Raw genomic sequence first — 16,159 nt, 5'->3', positions numbered from 1 at the left:
GCCTGAGAGAAAGTACTTCCTGCACCTATAGTGCTGGCAGAATGTTGATGAAAAGGACTGTCTAGACAAAAAGATTTGATGGAAAGTTAAAGCTTATGTGCACCAAAAGTAGTTTGGGCTTGTGGGTAATGAGGGCTACAAGACCAGGCTTTTGTAAAGGTTTTATAGTGAAGAATCGGTATACCGTAACATGAACACTTCAGTCCTTATGTTAGATCAGATCATTGTACTGAATGTTATGTGAGATTCACTATTCTTTGTCTGGGTTGTTATCTAGGACCTGTCAAATGTTGGAAGAGGTGTATATTGAGCCCTGGGCCACAATTAGTACTTGAAACGCCTAATCGAGAAGGGAGACTTGGAAACATGAACAAAACCGGTAAAACCCAACACTGAAAACATTTTCACTGTATAACAATGTCTTGTGTTGTGCCGTTTGCTATATTTTTATGTATTTTGCACCAGGCGGTGATTTGACTCTCTTCCGAAGGGGCATTCAGATGACTTACTGTACTATCTGTACAGTATAGTGAATTATTGGAATAAATATACAGGTGTTATAGCTGGTGGGAATCACAAGTCAAAATCTTAAAGCGAGTCTGTCGGTAAAAACGTGTTCTGAGCTATTGTCCATACATACGATCTTTTATCTGACATGCTAATTAGCTGATCTGTGCAGTGTGGGCGGTCCGATGCACTTTCTCTCTCTTTCTGCCCGAACTCCTCCACCCTTCATTGATCGACAGCTGGTGTTGAACCAGTATAATGGATGTTTTATCCTTAACACATATTGGACTATTTGTCAGGGGTCCCTTTTCTCAGATATTATTGATTTTTTTTTTGTGTGTGGGGGAGGGGGAGGGGGGTGATTATTATATAATACATATCATATGACTATTGTGCTGCAGCTTCATTCCCCTTATCTGCTTTCTTCAGCTTGCAATTGAATACATACTATTAGGCAGGTCGATGTACATTCTCTGGCCTATATTATCTAGTATTTATTACCCAGCCTTCTATTATCATTGATCTATTTTTGACTGTAGCCCTGTATACTCGATACGTAGCATTATATATAATATCCAACACATATAGGATGTCTTCTGTAGGTTATTTGCTATGAGACTAGGAAGTAATTTATATATTTTTACGGGATACGCGATTTTGCACTAAAGGATACTTCTTCCTATTATGCGACTATTCTATTCTAAAGTTCTTTACTCTTACCCATCACATTGTATGTAGGGGTGGGCTTACACATGATACATACTTGCTATCTCTAAGAAGGAAAAGTTATGTAATTATAGATATTCATATTAGTGATATGCAAATGGTGATAAAAATGGAAACAACATTTTCAAAACATCTTGATTTATTCAGTACAGAATGAGCACCATGAACAGGAATACACGCACTCACACGCCTTGGCTGCTATCATTGAGTTTATTCATGATTGTCTGGGGAATATTCTGCCACATTGAATGTACTTGGGCACACAAATAATCAAGATCCACTGCTGGCAGCTCCTTTTTGTAATTGCCTACCAATGACGTCTCCGATGTGCTCAATGGAAGACAAGTCTGGAGACGCTATAGGCCATAGTAGAAAGTTTAGCCCACACAGGCTGCTCATAGTAGCACCAGCAACTCTTGGCTTTGTGTTGTCATGTTAAAAAACTGTACCTTCTTGATGTTGCATTTTCCACATTTAGGAGTGTATAAATGTGTTTGTCCACCTTTATCTATTTAACTTTAGCTATTGCTTGAATATATAACCTAAAGTTTTTTTTATGGTATATGACTCTGATACCTTACAATTATGCACTTTAACAATGGCTAAAGTTTTTGTCATTTGATGGTATATGACTCTGATACGTTGTCATTGATGGTATATGACTCTGATACGTTGTCATTGATGGTATATGACTCTGATACGTTGTCATTGATGGTATATGACTCTGATACCTTGTCATTGATGGTATATGACTCTGATACGTATAATCTTGATATACACCATGCTATTGGTATGATATATTTTATGAACCCTATAAAGGATTATCCTAAATAGGTTAGCATGGGTCTTTTCTCTTTTTCTGCCATATCTGCAGATAAATTACACTGATCAGGGCTGCTGATATTTGTATTTTTTCCTACCATTTCTACTGGAAATTACTACGCCTCTACCTAATTTTTTTGCATTTTTTGTACTTTATGACACCCCCAGAATTTTCTTGTCACTATAGGGTGATATAGGGTGAGGAGGGTAAGTCGTCGAGGACTGGGGGCGCCATTACGTAGGACACAGGGTGCCAACCTCCGCGACAAGGTAGGGTGAGGCAGTGTCATAATAGGGTCAGACACAATCCCCTCCATCCTTTGAATTGTGCACTGATAATGTGGTTTGTTGTTTTTAAGATATTAGAATTATTATATTTTTAATAAATATCTATTAAAGGTTAATTTTTATGATTGGTCTAATAAGGTACTTTTTCTTTGAGTTCTTCGATTGATTAGTACTACTAGTATCTTTTGTCTGTGATTTATAATTAGCCTATTAGATAAAAGATAATTTTCTTGGAAAGAAGTAGTCCAGGTATTTTGATACTACTGGTACAATTCCTCTCTGGACACACGGTCTCTCATAAGGTTGTGCTTAGCACACGATGGATTTTTTCTATGGCTGATTTCCTTAATTAAGTTCCCAGAATTAGTTTTTGGTAAGTTTTTGATGTTGTGTATTTTCACTACTCAAAAAAACGTAGTGTCTTACAGTCCAGAAAAGTGGATCTAATTTATACAAATCTCCTCATGTCCATAGAAATATATACAGTACAGACCAAAAGTTTGGACACACCTTCTCATTTAAAGATCTTTCTGTATTTTCTTGACTATGAAAATTGTACATTCACACTAAAGGCATCAAAACTATGAATTAACACATGTGGAATTATATACTTAACAAAAAAGTGTGAAACAACTGAAAATATGTCTTATATTCTAGGTTCTTCAAAGTAGCCACCTTTTGCTTTGATGACTGCTTTGCACACTCTTGGCATTCTCTTGATGAGCTTCAAGAGGTAGTCACCGGAAATGGTCTTCCAACAATCTTGAAGGAGTTCCCAGAGATGCTTAGCACTTGTTGGCCCCTTTGCCTTCACTCTGCGGTCCAGCTCACCCCAAACCATCTCGATTGGGTTCAGGTCTGGTGACTGTGGAGGCCAGGTCATCTCGCATAGCACCCCATCACTCTCCTTCTTGGTCAAATAGCCCTTACACAGCCTGGAGGTGTGTTTGGGGTCATTGTCCTGTTGAAAAATAAATGATGGTCCAACTAAACGCAAACCGGATGGAATAGCATGCCGCTGCAAGATGCTGTGGTAGCCTTGCTGGTTCAGTATACCTTCAATTTTGAATAAATCCCCAACAGTGTCACCAGCAAAGCACCCCCACACCATCACACTTCCTCCTCCATGCTTCACGGTGGGAACCAGGCATGTAGAGTCCATCCGTTCACCTTTTCTGCGTTGCACAAAGACACGGTGGTTGGAACCAAAGATCTCAAATTTGGACTCATCAGACCAAAGCACAGATTTCCACTGGTCTAATGTCCATTCCTTGTGTTCTTTAGCCCAAACAAGTCTCTGCTGCTTGTTACCTGTCCTTAGCAGTGGTTTCCTAGCAGCTATTTTACCATGAAGGCCTGCTGCACAAAGTCTCCTCTTAACAGTTGTTGAAGAGATGTGTCTGCTGCTAGAACTCTGTGTGGCATTGACCTGGTCTCTAATCTGAGCTGCTGTTAACCTGCGAGGCTGGTGACTCAGATAAACTTAGCCTCAGAAGCAGAGGTGACTCTTGGTCTTCCTTTCCTGGGGCGGTCCTCATGTGAGCTAGTTTCTTTGTAGCGCTTGATGGTTTTTGCAACTGCACTTGGGGACACTTTCAAAGTTTTCCCAATTTTTCGGACTGACTGACCTTCATTTCTTAAAGTAATGATGGCCACTTGTTTTTCTTTACTTAGCTGCTTCTTTCTTGCCATAATACAAATTCTAACTGTCTATTAAGTAGGACTATCAGCTGTGTATCCACCAGACTTCTGTACAACACAACTGATGGTCACAACCCCATTTATAAGGCAAGAAATCCCTCTTATTAAACCTGACAGGGCACACCTGTGAAGTGAAAACCATTTCCAGTGACTACCTCTTGAATCTCATCAAGAGAATGCCAAGAGTGTGCAAAGCAGTCATCAAAGCAAAAGGTGGCTACTTTGAAGAACCTAGAATATAAGACATATTTTCAGTTGTTTCACACTTTTTTGTTAAGTATATAATTCCACATGTGTTAATTCATACTTTTGATCCCTTCAGTGTGAATGTACAATTTTCATAGTCATGAAAATACATAAAAATCTTTAAATGAGAAGGTGTGTCCAAACTTTTGGCCTGTACTATATGTCAATTTCTATTGTGATTACACTGAATTTTATGTGCGGCTTTTCCCCATAGACTTTCATTAAATGCAGAAAATCAACAGAAAAAAAAAACGCCTATAATCCACTTGTCTTTTTATCAATAAAGTTTTATCAAAGTCAAATACCAGGAAGTATCAAAAACAAAGCAGCTTTATTTAAAACATGACAAACCAAGAAGAGACAAAAAACGCACTCAAAAGGGCAATAAATAAAACGCAAAAAATGTAATTTAGCTACTAGAAAATACTCATCATGGGTACGTTAAAAGGGTTGTTTTGTGCTTCAGAAGCCTTCAATATTGCTACAATCATGGGGTAAAGTTGTAGGAATCCATACATATCCCCCGCAGGTGACTTTGTAGGAAAAATGGAGTTTTATGCATAATGAATGGCGTTCTGTAATTCTAAGACCAGCTCAGTCCCGGGGAACGCAAGGTGCTCTTATGTATTGGCCTTAATTAGTTGGTAGGAAGGAACCATCCTCTGTGATGTACATATTCCCTAATTTAACCTGTGGAAATACTCACACTCGATACATTTCTATTGCAGACTTTGCACCTATTACTTGCAAATTGCAATCTCAAAATTCAGGACTACATATCTCCTTTTGACCATGCAAGGAAAGAGGACTTAAAGGGGTTGTCCCAAGTTTATCACAAAAGTCTGCAGTCACTTGTGAATCCTCACATCCTACACTGAGGATTCTCCGGTGCCGGCGATGAGACCGAGCGGACATATTCCGACTAGACGTGTGCTGCCTCTCTCCATACAAGTGTAGCCTAAAGCTGATGGGCAACGCATTTGTGTGAAAAGGATGCGCTGCAGAGAATATTCCAGCTGTAAGGGGAATAGTCGCCAAATGTAAGTGTAATGAGCGCTAATCAGCCGGCTATGTCTTCAGTCTTACTTGTCTTTGTCATCTTAAGATTTAAGACATCGTTGGTACCATATAAAAAGATGTAAAATGTAATTGATTTTCCTTATAATTTCAGAGATTCGCCCTAGCCATGCTGTCCCAGCTGATGATCTCGATGTGACCCCCATTTCTCAGAAAACCTCTTTTCAGGTATTTTAAAAGACATTTAAGCTTTTTTTTTTTTTTTTTTTTAAGATGTAGGAAACAAGTGTTGTGAGATTTATCAGCGTAAAAAGAAAAAAAAAGTTCATTATTCCCTGTCACCAGATGCATGTGCTATATTTGTATGTGCACTGCCACCCTTTGGTTGTGATGTGAGTTGCAGCCTATCAAGCATTTTGCTCGAATGTCGCAATATTGCATTGACTGTTTTTTTTGTTTTTTTTTTTTTGCTTTTTTTTATTCTTTGTGACAATCAAAACAAATAAAATAAAAATAAAAAGTTGACCTTGTTCGTATGTTGAAAGTAATATGTAGTAACCACTTTTCTACTCCTTTTTTTATGGCCAAGTTACAATCACGGGATCGCAATATTGTGCTAAATGCAGCCAGACGAAGAGTGAGGAGTGAAAACTCATATGACATTGACAACATTGTTATTCCTATGAACCTGGTGGCACCGTCTAAATTAGAAAAAATACAGTACAAGGAAATACTCACCCCAAGGTATTTCAGCATTCAGCAGACTGCTTTGCTAAAATTATTAGCTTGTACACAACTGAATTTGCAATCATCACTGGTGTAAGCAGAGCTAAGAAAGTCTGTAATATATACAGTTATATGAAAAAGTTTGGGCACCCCTATTAATCTTAAGCTTAATGTTTTATAAAAATTGGTGTTTTTGCAACAGCTTTTTCAGTTTGATATATGTAATAACTGTTGGACACAGTAATGTTTCTGCCTTGAAATGAGGTTTATTGTACTAACAGAAAATGTGCAATCTGCATTCAATCAAAATTTGACAGGTGCATAAGTATGGGCACCTCACCAGAAAAGTGACATTAATATTTAGTAGATCCTCCTTTTGCAAAAATAACAGCCTCTAGTCGCTTCCTGTAGCTTTTAATGATTTCCTGGATCCCGGATGAAGGTATTTTTGACCATTCCTCTTTACAAAACAATTCCAGTTCAGTTAAGTTTGATGGTCGCCGAGCATGGACAGCCCTCTTCAAATGATCCCACAGATGTTCAATGATATTCAGGTCTGGGGACTGGGATGGCCATTCCAGAACATTGTAATTGTTCCTCTGCATGAATGCCTGAGTAGATTTGGAGCGGTGGTTTGGATCATAGTCTTGCTGAAAGATCCATCCCCTGCGTAACTTCAACTTTATCACTGATTCTTGAACATTATTGTCAAGAATCTGCTGATACTGAGTGGAATCCATGCGTCCCTCAACTTTAACAAGATTCCCGGTGCCGGCATTGGCCTCACAGCCCCAAAGCATGATGGAACCTCCACCAAATTTTACTGTGGGTAGCAAGTGTTTTTCTTGGAATGCTGTGTTTTTTTCCCGCCATGCATAATGCCTTTTTGTATGACCAAACAACTCAATCTTGGTTTCATCAGTCCACAGGACCTTCTTCCAAAAACAAATTGGCTTCTCCAAATGTGCTTTTGCATAACTCAGCCGACTCTGATTGTGGCGTGCTTGCAGAAACGGCTTCTTTCGCATCACTCTCCCATACAGCTTCTCCTTGTGCAAAGTGCGTTGTATAGTTGACCGATGCACAGTGACACCATCTGCAGCAAGTTGATGCTGCAGCTCTCTGGAGGTGGTCTGAGGATTGTCCTTGACTGATCTCACCATTCTTCTTCTCTGCCTTTCTGATGTTTTTCTTGGCCTGCCACTTCTGGCCTTAACAAGAACTGTCCCTGTGTTCTTCCATTTCCTTACTATGTTCCTCACAGTGGAAACTGACAGGTTAAATCTCTGAGACAGCTTTTTGTATCCTTCCCCTGAACAACTATGTTGAATAATCTTTGTTTTCAGATCATTTGACAGTTTTTTTGAGGAGCCCATGATGCCACTCTTCAGAGGAGATTCAAACAGGAGAACAACTTGCAAGTGGCCACTTGAAGTAGCTTTTCTCATGATTGCATACACCTGGCTATAAAGTTCAAAGCTCAATGAGGCTACAAAACCAAAAAAAAGTGCTTTAGTAAGTCAGTAAAAAGTAGGTAGGAGTATTTAAAACAAGAAAATGATAAGGGTACCCATACTTATGCACCTGTCAAATTTTGTTTGAATGCAGATTGCACATTTTCTGTTAGTATAATAAACCTCATTTCAAGGCAGAAACATTACCGTGTCCAACAGTTATTACATATATCAAACTGAAATAGCTGTTTCAAAAACACCAATTTTTATAAAACATTAAGCTTAAGATTACTAGGGGTGCCCAAACTTTTTCATATAACTGTATCATAGAAGTACATCTTTCTCCACTTCTCTTCTCATGTCGCAACCTGAACTGATTATTCACCACTAACTCACCCGACAGACTGAATGTGTCTGTAAAAAAAAAAAAAAAAAAAAAACGGGTAGCAGACGGATGCCATCCATGTGTGATCCAAGTGCTATCTGTTTTTTCACTAAGAAGTTGATCGGAGAAGCTTTGAAAATATTTTTTCCCTTCACCATGACAGCACCGTAACGAGACAGAGCATCTGCCTCCCGGGAGAGGAAACCTACTGAAATAAAAGGATGGTACAGCTCTGTACTCCTCAGTGTGGTTTCCTGTTCCTGGGAGGCCTACGACCCAGCAGGGTGAAGAGGACATACCTGGAGAGATTTCTCCATGGTGAACGGGAGGCACCGTGAGACAAGCAGCCACGCAGATCCTAGTGGCCGGAGGACCGTTCCATAGGCACCAATGCAATGCTTTATACCTGTCAGTGCTGCACTGACAAGAAGCCTCTTAGATCATGCTCTGAGCATGGTCTAACAGGCTTTCCATAGCCTGGTGATCCGTTATGATGACCTCGAGTTAACATGGCAACGATTGGCCCTCGCGATGACGTTGCCTTTTAAATGCTGCCTTCTAAATGCTGTGATTGATCGCACCATTTAGGGAGCTAAACAGCCACGGCTGGTGTGGGCACCACTCCTGGCATTGAGAGCCGGGTGTCAGCTTTCATGTTAGCTCAACACCTAGCAGCGATTGAGCGGGCACAACCCCTGTGCCTATGCAATTGCCAGGACATGTCCATACGTCCAAAGTCAGGAGCCCTTTCCCTGCTAGGACGTATGGATGCGTCTAAGGTCGTGAAGAGCTTAAACCTTGTATAGCGGCCACTTGTACAGCTAGGTCCCTAGTAAAATGGCTTTAGGAGTTAGACTCTCAAATAAGAAATAGCGACCACACTTCGGGTTTTATCTACCATTCAGAATGCAGCTGATTTGCTGGCACATGCTTCAATAGATAATATCAGATTTGCCACTTGTGCCTGTGCTCTTTCAAACTCTGGCCACAGAGCTCTCTGGCTTATGAACTGGTCAGCAGATTTCCATTCTAATATGAAGTTGTGCGCTATTCCTTGTCAGGGTAATTTTTCCCCTTCTCCCATGACAGCACCACCTGAGAAAGGGCATCCGCCAACCAAGGACAGGAACCTACTGAATAAAAAGGCGGTATCTCTCTTCCGCATCAGTTTTGGTTCCTGTCCTTGATGGGAGCCTCTCTAGGTGGTGCCTCGCCTACCTGTTTGTGGGATCTGGAGTGTGGATCCCGGGATCGATGCGGCCTGGAGGCCATGAAGACGCAGCAGATGGGTCCTCTGTTCCCAGCCCCATCTTGCTGGTGCCTGGGTCTGCGTGCGGGAGGGGCGCCTTCCGGGTCCTCTCCCGCGTGCGCCGGGTCCTGCAGCCAGGGCTGCGCACGCACGGTGGTCCGTGGCTGGGCGCGCCGGCAGGCAGGTCTTCCGTGCTGTGCACGTTCACGTGCACGGTCGCTTCTCGCCCAGTGACGTAGCGCGCCAGAATTCCGGGCTGCGCACGTTCGGGGTTGTGTCGCGCCCTGGCACAAGTGTGCTGGAAGCCCAGGTCCGCGGTTGCGCGGGGTGCGATGACCAGGGCACATCCCCATTTGCAAGCGCGCCGAGAGCCGCTGGGTCTGCGCAGGAGCTCCACCTCCACCAGATGGGAGCGTTCATGTGAACGGCAACCAACGCCTCCGGTACCCTAGTCTGAACGGCAGTGTGGTGAGTGATCTTCGTGGAAGTTCACCTTAGTAATGTGCTCTTCTGTTTTTTTCTCTTTTTTTGCTTATTATTTCTTTTCTTGTTAGGAACCTAAAAAGAGTAGTTCTAAGAATAAGAATAAAGAGTGTGCATTATGTAAAGTTAGCCTTCCCAGCTCCTACGCTAAAAACCTTTGCTCTGATTGTATCCAGAAAACTATAACAGAGGAGTCCCCTAGTTTTTCTATGGATTTAAAAACCTTAATTCAGACGGAGGTCAGGGATTACTTAAAGAACTTGACCTCTCGTAAGAGGAGGAAGCAGAAACGGGTTTCCGCTGACTCAGAAGAATCAGTAGAGTCCCGTTTCACGAGGGAATATCCTTCCCCCCTGACCTCTCTTCTTCATCTTCATCAGAGTCTTCAGATGATGATGGAGGGGGTAGGCCATGTTTTCCGGTGGACAATACTGAAAGACTAGTCAAGGCTATTAGAATGACTATGGGAATTGCCGATGCCAAAGCTCCCAGAACAGTTCAGGACGTCATGTTCGGGGGCTTAGATCAGAAGAGGAGACGCACATTCCCAGTTAACGAGAGGATCAAGACTCTTATAGATAGGGAGTGGAAAAAAACAGAGAGGAAAGGCCAGCTGCCTACTTCTTCTAAGCGGAGATACCCTTTTGAAGAGGAGGATGCAGCTAAGTGGGACAAAACCCCTAAAATTGATGTGGCCATCTCGAAGTCCTCGAAAAGATCCACACTGCCCTTTGAGGATTTGGGGGCCCTCAAAGATCCGCTCGATAAAAAGGCGGAGTCTTTTCTAAAACAGGCCTGGGAGTCCTCAGCACGGGCTCTAAAACTGGCAGTGGCGGCCACCTGCACCGCCAGGTCTATGATGATCTGGCTTCAGCAGTTAGAGGACCAGATCAAAGGGAATGTCTCTAGAGAGAAAATTCTGTCGGGTCTTCCTCTTTTGCAGGGGGCAGCTGCATTCCTTGCGGATGCATCATCAGATTCAGTTAGACTGTTTGCCAGGTCAGCAAATCTTTCTAATGCAGCCCGTAGGGCATTATGGCTCAAGAGCTGGCCAGGGGATGTGCAGTTAAAATCTAAACTCTGCTCAATCCCATGTGAAGGGGACTTTCTTTTCGGGAAGGCCTTAGATGACATCCTGGATAAGGCCGCGGACAAGAAACATGGGTTTCCTACTGTATCTGTTCCCCGATACAAGAGCTTCTTTCGGAAGAGGAAATATAATCGGAGCAAGTTTTCCATAGACCAAAGTAGTTGAAGAGACAGGAAGCCGAATAACAGAGGCTTCATGTTTGGGGGTCCATCCTCCAAGAATAAGAAAGCCCCTAAGTGACGGACCTCCCCAGGTAGGAGGAAGGTTGTCCCACTTCCTTCCCGCCTGGGAAAAATCTCATCCAGTGCCTGGATTTTAGGGATAATCGGGAGGGGGCTGAAGTTGGAGTTCAACACCATTCCCAGAGACACCGTCAGGATTTCAGCCCCCAGAGGCCTAAGAGAACAGATGGCCCTGCAGCAGGAAGTACTCGCTCTGTTTGTCAAGGGGGTTCTAGTAGAAACACCAGTACCCGAGCAAGGGAGAGGGTTTTACTCAACTCTCTTCCTAATAAAGAAGCCGGATGGCTCCTTAGAACCATTGTCAACTTGAAGAAGCTGAACGACCATTTAATTTACAGGCCATTCAAGATGGAGTCAATAAAATCGGCCATAAAAATGTTGTTTCCAGAGTGTTATATGTGCGTCCTCGATTTGAAGGACGCTTACTACCACGTCCCAATCTTTCCTGCACACCAACAGTTTCTGAGGATAGCTGTACGGTTCGGCAAGCACATAAAGCATTTACAGTTTGCAGCACTTCCCTTTGGCATCTCCATGGCTCCAAGGGTTTTCACAAAGATTATCCTGGAAGCCACAGTGCATGTAAGGGAGAAGGATATCCTAGTCATCCCTTACCTGGACAATTTTTTAGTGTTTGGCAGATCAAAACAACTCTGCACTGGCTCTGGCTGAAGTCATGGCCAGTCTAAATGGCCTGGGTTGGATTTTAAATTTAGTAAAATCGAGACTGGAACCAAAAAAGGTTCAATCATTCCTGGGTCTCATTTTGGACTCAGAAAACCAGACTTCTGCCAGAGGACAAGAAACTGAAGATCAGTTCCCTCATATCACACGTAATCAGCAATCCATCCATGACCTTGAGAAATGCAATGTCTCTATTGGGTGCGATGACATTTTGTATCCCAGCAGTTCAGTGGGCCCAGTTCCATTCCAGACATCTACAGTAGGAGATCCTGACAGCAGACAAACGGCTCAGAGGTTGCCTGGATGGAAGAATATCCCTTTCAAGTTTAGTAATCAACTCGCTGGATTGGTGGATGAATGCGGTAAATCTATCTCTGGGGGTTCCTTGGTCTTTCCAGGTGTCAGAAACTATTAGGACAGACGCAAGCGCAGAAGGCTGGGGAGCTCACCTGAGAGATCATTCAATACAGGGCCTCTGGTCAGACAGCAAGACGGGTCTCTCCTCCAACATGAGGGAGCTGTTGGCAGTCAGAAATGCGGTTGTAGAGTTCAGTTCTCTTCTTCAGGGTCAACACATCCGGATAATGTCGGACAACCGAACGACAGTCGCCTATATCAATCGTCAGGGGGGTACAAGATCCCTTCCTCTGATGTTAGTAGCGGATCAGATCCTTCATTTTGCGGAGAGTCATCTATTCACTCTCTCGGCGCTGCATATAAGAGGAGAGGAGAACGTAAAAGCCGATTTTCTAAGTCGACATATCTTGAAACAAAAAGAATGGGAAATGAATCCAGCGGTATTCCAGCAGATTGTCGGCCGATGGGGACAACCTCAGATAGATCTGTTTGCAAACAAACACGATCGGAAAACCAAAATCTTTTGCTCCCTGAATCCAAAGGAGAAGCCGTTTGGGGTGGACGCACTGCAAATTCCTTGGGACTTTACCCTGGCCTATGCCTTTCCCCCTCTAATGCTGATCCCTACTATCCTAAGGAAGATCCGAGAAGAACAGACGAGGGTTATATTGATCGCCCCGTTTTGGCCCAAGAGACCATGGTTCACTTGGATGAAGAGAATGTCCCAAGCGGAACCATGGGTCCTTCCGGACACCCCAGATCTCCTCAGGCAGTACCCAGTCTTCCATCCCCAAAGATCGGGCCTGCATTTGACGGCCTGGATTTTGAAAGGTCACTACTAACGCAGGGGGGTGGTTTCTCCAGGTCTAGTTACTACTCTATTGGAGAGTAGGAAGCCGGTGATGACTAGGATCTATGGCAGAACCTGGGCTAAATTTCTGTCTACCTCAGGTCAGTCCGCCAAAGGGAGGGTTCCTATTGGGGCCATCCTGGAATTTCTTCAGAAAGGCTTAAGCATAGGGTTAGCCACCAGTACTCTTAAGGTACAAGTATCAGCTCTGGGGGCGCTATATAATTGCGACTTGGCAGCAAATAGGTGGATCATTAGATTCATTAAAGCTTGCAGTAGATCTAGACCCATTCCTACTCCAAGGATGCCTCCTTGGGACCTTAATCTGGTTCTAGAGGCGCTAACCAAGCCTCCCTTTGAGCCCTTAGAGAAAGTTTCGGAGAAAATTCTCACCTTAAAAACAGCCATGCTGGTGGCTCTAACGCCAGCTTGTAGGGTTAGTAATCTGCACGCGCTGTCAGTAGACCATCCGTTCACTCAGGTGTGTATGGATAGAGTAATCTTAAGACCAGACCCGGCCTATCTTCCAAAAATAGCCTCCAAATTCCATAGGACACAAGTAATTATTCTCCCTTCCTTCTATCCTGACCCTAGAGATTCTGAGGAACAAAAGCTTCACACTTTAGATGTTAAGAGGGTATTAGTCTATAATTTGGAGGTGACGAAGGCCTGGAGAAAAAGTGACGCCTTATTCATCTCATTTCAAGGGGCTAGGAAAGGGCTTAAGGTTACAAGGGGGACCATAGCTAGGTGAGTCAGGGACACCATTGGCTTAGCGTACTCTTCTAGCAATCTGCCAGTTCCAGAGAACCTGAAGGCCCACTCCACCAGGGCTGTAGCTGCTTCCTAGGCTGAGAAGGCAGATGTGCCCATCGACATCATATATAAGGTGGCAACTTGGTCATCCGCTACATTTTACAAGCATTACCGTCTTGACCTTTCCTCTTCTACCGATCTGTCCTTTGGGAGGAAGGTGTTGCAAACGGTGATCCCTCCCTCTGGTGTCTGATCTATCTAAATCTCTCAGGTGGTGCTGTCATGGGAGAAGGGGAAAAGATCCTATTTAATTACCGGTAACGGGATTTTACAGAGCTCATGACAGCACCCTATTAATTCCCTCCCCTCTATCACTTATGGTGTGCACTTCTTAGGGTGTTTTTATTAAGAAATGTTTAGGTGGTAGTTGTGTACTAACCTATTTTTCGGAGGCCCTCTCATGCTCTGAAACAAAAACTGATGCGGAAGAGAGGTACCGCCTTTTTATTCAGTAGGTTCCTGTCCTTGGTGGGCGGATACCCTCTCTCAGGAGGTGCTGTCATTGGCTCTATAAAAATCCCGTTACCGGTATTTAACTAGGATCTATTTATGTGGCTCAGTGTTAGATGAGTTACTAGAAAAAGCAGCAGACAAGAAAAATAATCCCCCACTGCCTCTTTTCATCGGTATAGGAGGTCTTTTTTGGGGCTTGGGAGGTAGAGAAGTAATAGGTCAAAGAAAGAATACTGAAGAGGTGGACACTACTTAGAGAGAAGGGACAGATTAGAGGGTTCTTAATCAACAAACCCTTCCCCTACAGAGTGGGACCCAAACAGCCATGACACCAGGCTTCGGTTTAGGGAAATGTTAAGACCGGTCCCAGGGTCCAGTTGTTCATCCTCAGGTTAACATCCTACATGTGACTGCCTGGAACTTGAACGGGGACTATTATCGGTCAGTGGGTTCTCACAGAACTTAGTCTCCATTCTCCTTTTGAGTAGAAAAAAGGTTGCCTCCCTTAAATTTTTTTAAGGTCTGGAACAAGTTTTTACAATATTCCGGACATAATCTGTCTACCCAACAACAAGTTCCCCTTATGGAGTTGTTGAAATTCCTTCAAAAAGGCCTTGAAAGACGCCTCTCCACTAGTACTCTAAAAGTACAGGTCTCTGCCCTGGGGCGTTATTTGATCAAAAAAATCGCTGATCACCCATGGGTACATACGTTCGTCAAAGCTTCTTTTTCTTCTAGACCAGTAAGTGCTCCCAAAGTGGCTCCCTGGGACCCAAATTTAGTTTTGAATGCCCTTATCAAAACTCTGTTTGAACCAATTTCATCTGCTGGTATTATGGCCCTCGCTCTTATGGCTCTTTCACACGTCAGTGTGTCTGGTACGTGTGGTGACAGATTCCACGTGTACCGGAGACACTGACACACGTAGACCCATTCAAATCTATGGGTCTGCGCACATGTCAGTGTGTTTCCACGGACAATGTGTCCGTGTGATCCACATGTAGACATGTCCGTTTTTGGCCAGCAGCACGGATCACACGGACCCATTCATGGGATGCCATCCGTGTGACACGTACCGGCGCTTGGGAATCAGCGGTACAGTTAGCGCTGTTCCCAAGTGCCGGGTCCTGAACACTCACCTCATCATAGTCCCATTCCAGCACTGCGATCAGCACCAGCAGGGGTTGATGATGAGAGTAGTAGTTTGCTTCCGGTGTCTCCATCTGTAAAAATAAGAATAAAATTAAATTAAAAAATCCATATACTCACCTGTCCTAAGTGTCCCCCACTATAATCCATGCGGCCGCTCACGCCGAGGAGCTGGGGAGAATGACTCCTGCAGCAAGCGGTGTCCTGTCACTCACTGAGCGCAGCACAACTCTGGGACCCGCTCGCTGCAGGAGTCATTCTTCCCGGCTCCTCTGCTGAGCGGTCGCATGGATTACATTGGGGGAAAAATGTATTTAGTCAGCCACCAATTGTGCAAGTTCTCCCACTTAAGAAGATGAGAGAGGTCTGTAATTGACATCATAGGTAGACCTCAACTATGAGAAACAAAATGAGAAAACAAATCCTGAAAATAGCATTGTCTGTTTCGGAAAGAATTTTTTTCCAAATCAGACAATGTGATTTTCAGGATTTGTTTTCTCATTTTGTCTCTCATAGTTCAGGTCTACCTATGATGTAAATTACAGGCCTCTCTCATCTTTTTAAGTGGGAGAACTTGCACAATTGGTGGCTGACTAAATACTTTTTTTCCCCACTGTACAGCGGGGGACACTTAGGACAGGTGAGTATATGGATTTTTTTATTTTATTCTTATTTTTTACAGGTGGAGACACCGGGAGCAAACTACTACTCTCATCATTATCCCCTGCTGGTGCTGATCGCCACGCCAGCAGGGGACTATGATGAGGGCAGCAGGTCTGAAAATGATCCTTTTAGTAGCCCAAACCTCAGCTAGGCGGGTGAGTGAGTTGCAGAGAATATGAATGATAACCAAAAAACTTTTTCTCCACTCATGGTTATTGGTTGGATGAAGCCATTTATTGTCAAACTACTGT

General features: G+C 43.5%; 1 protein-coding gene across 3 annotated transcripts in view; it reads left to right on the top strand.

Moving 5' to 3' along the window:
• The window catches only part of KANSL1L (KAT8 regulatory NSL complex subunit 1 like), a 93,251-nt gene that overhangs the window by 60,319 nt on the left and 16,773 nt on the right, over nucleotides 1–16,159 (top strand). For all 3 annotated transcript variants that reach the window (XM_073646604.1, XM_073646603.1, XM_073646602.1), the window contains exons 9-11: nucleotides 278–379; nucleotides 5,462–5,535; nucleotides 5,897–6,051. In XM_073646604.1, coding sequence (XP_073502705.1) covers nucleotides 278–379; nucleotides 5,462–5,535; nucleotides 5,897–6,051 — 331 coding nt within the window. The remainder of the gene's footprint in view (nucleotides 1–277; nucleotides 380–5,461; nucleotides 5,536–5,896; nucleotides 6,052–16,159) is intronic.

This window comes from Phyllobates terribilis, unplaced genomic scaffold, assembly GCF_046119375.1.
Source record: "Phyllobates terribilis strain yellow unplaced genomic scaffold, ASM4611937v1 Scaffold_9__5_contigs__length_417890890, whole genome shotgun sequence".
NCBI lineage: Eukaryota > Metazoa > Chordata > Amphibia > Anura > Dendrobatidae > Phyllobates > Phyllobates terribilis.
This window is presented reverse-complemented; position numbering and strand designations above follow the sequence as displayed.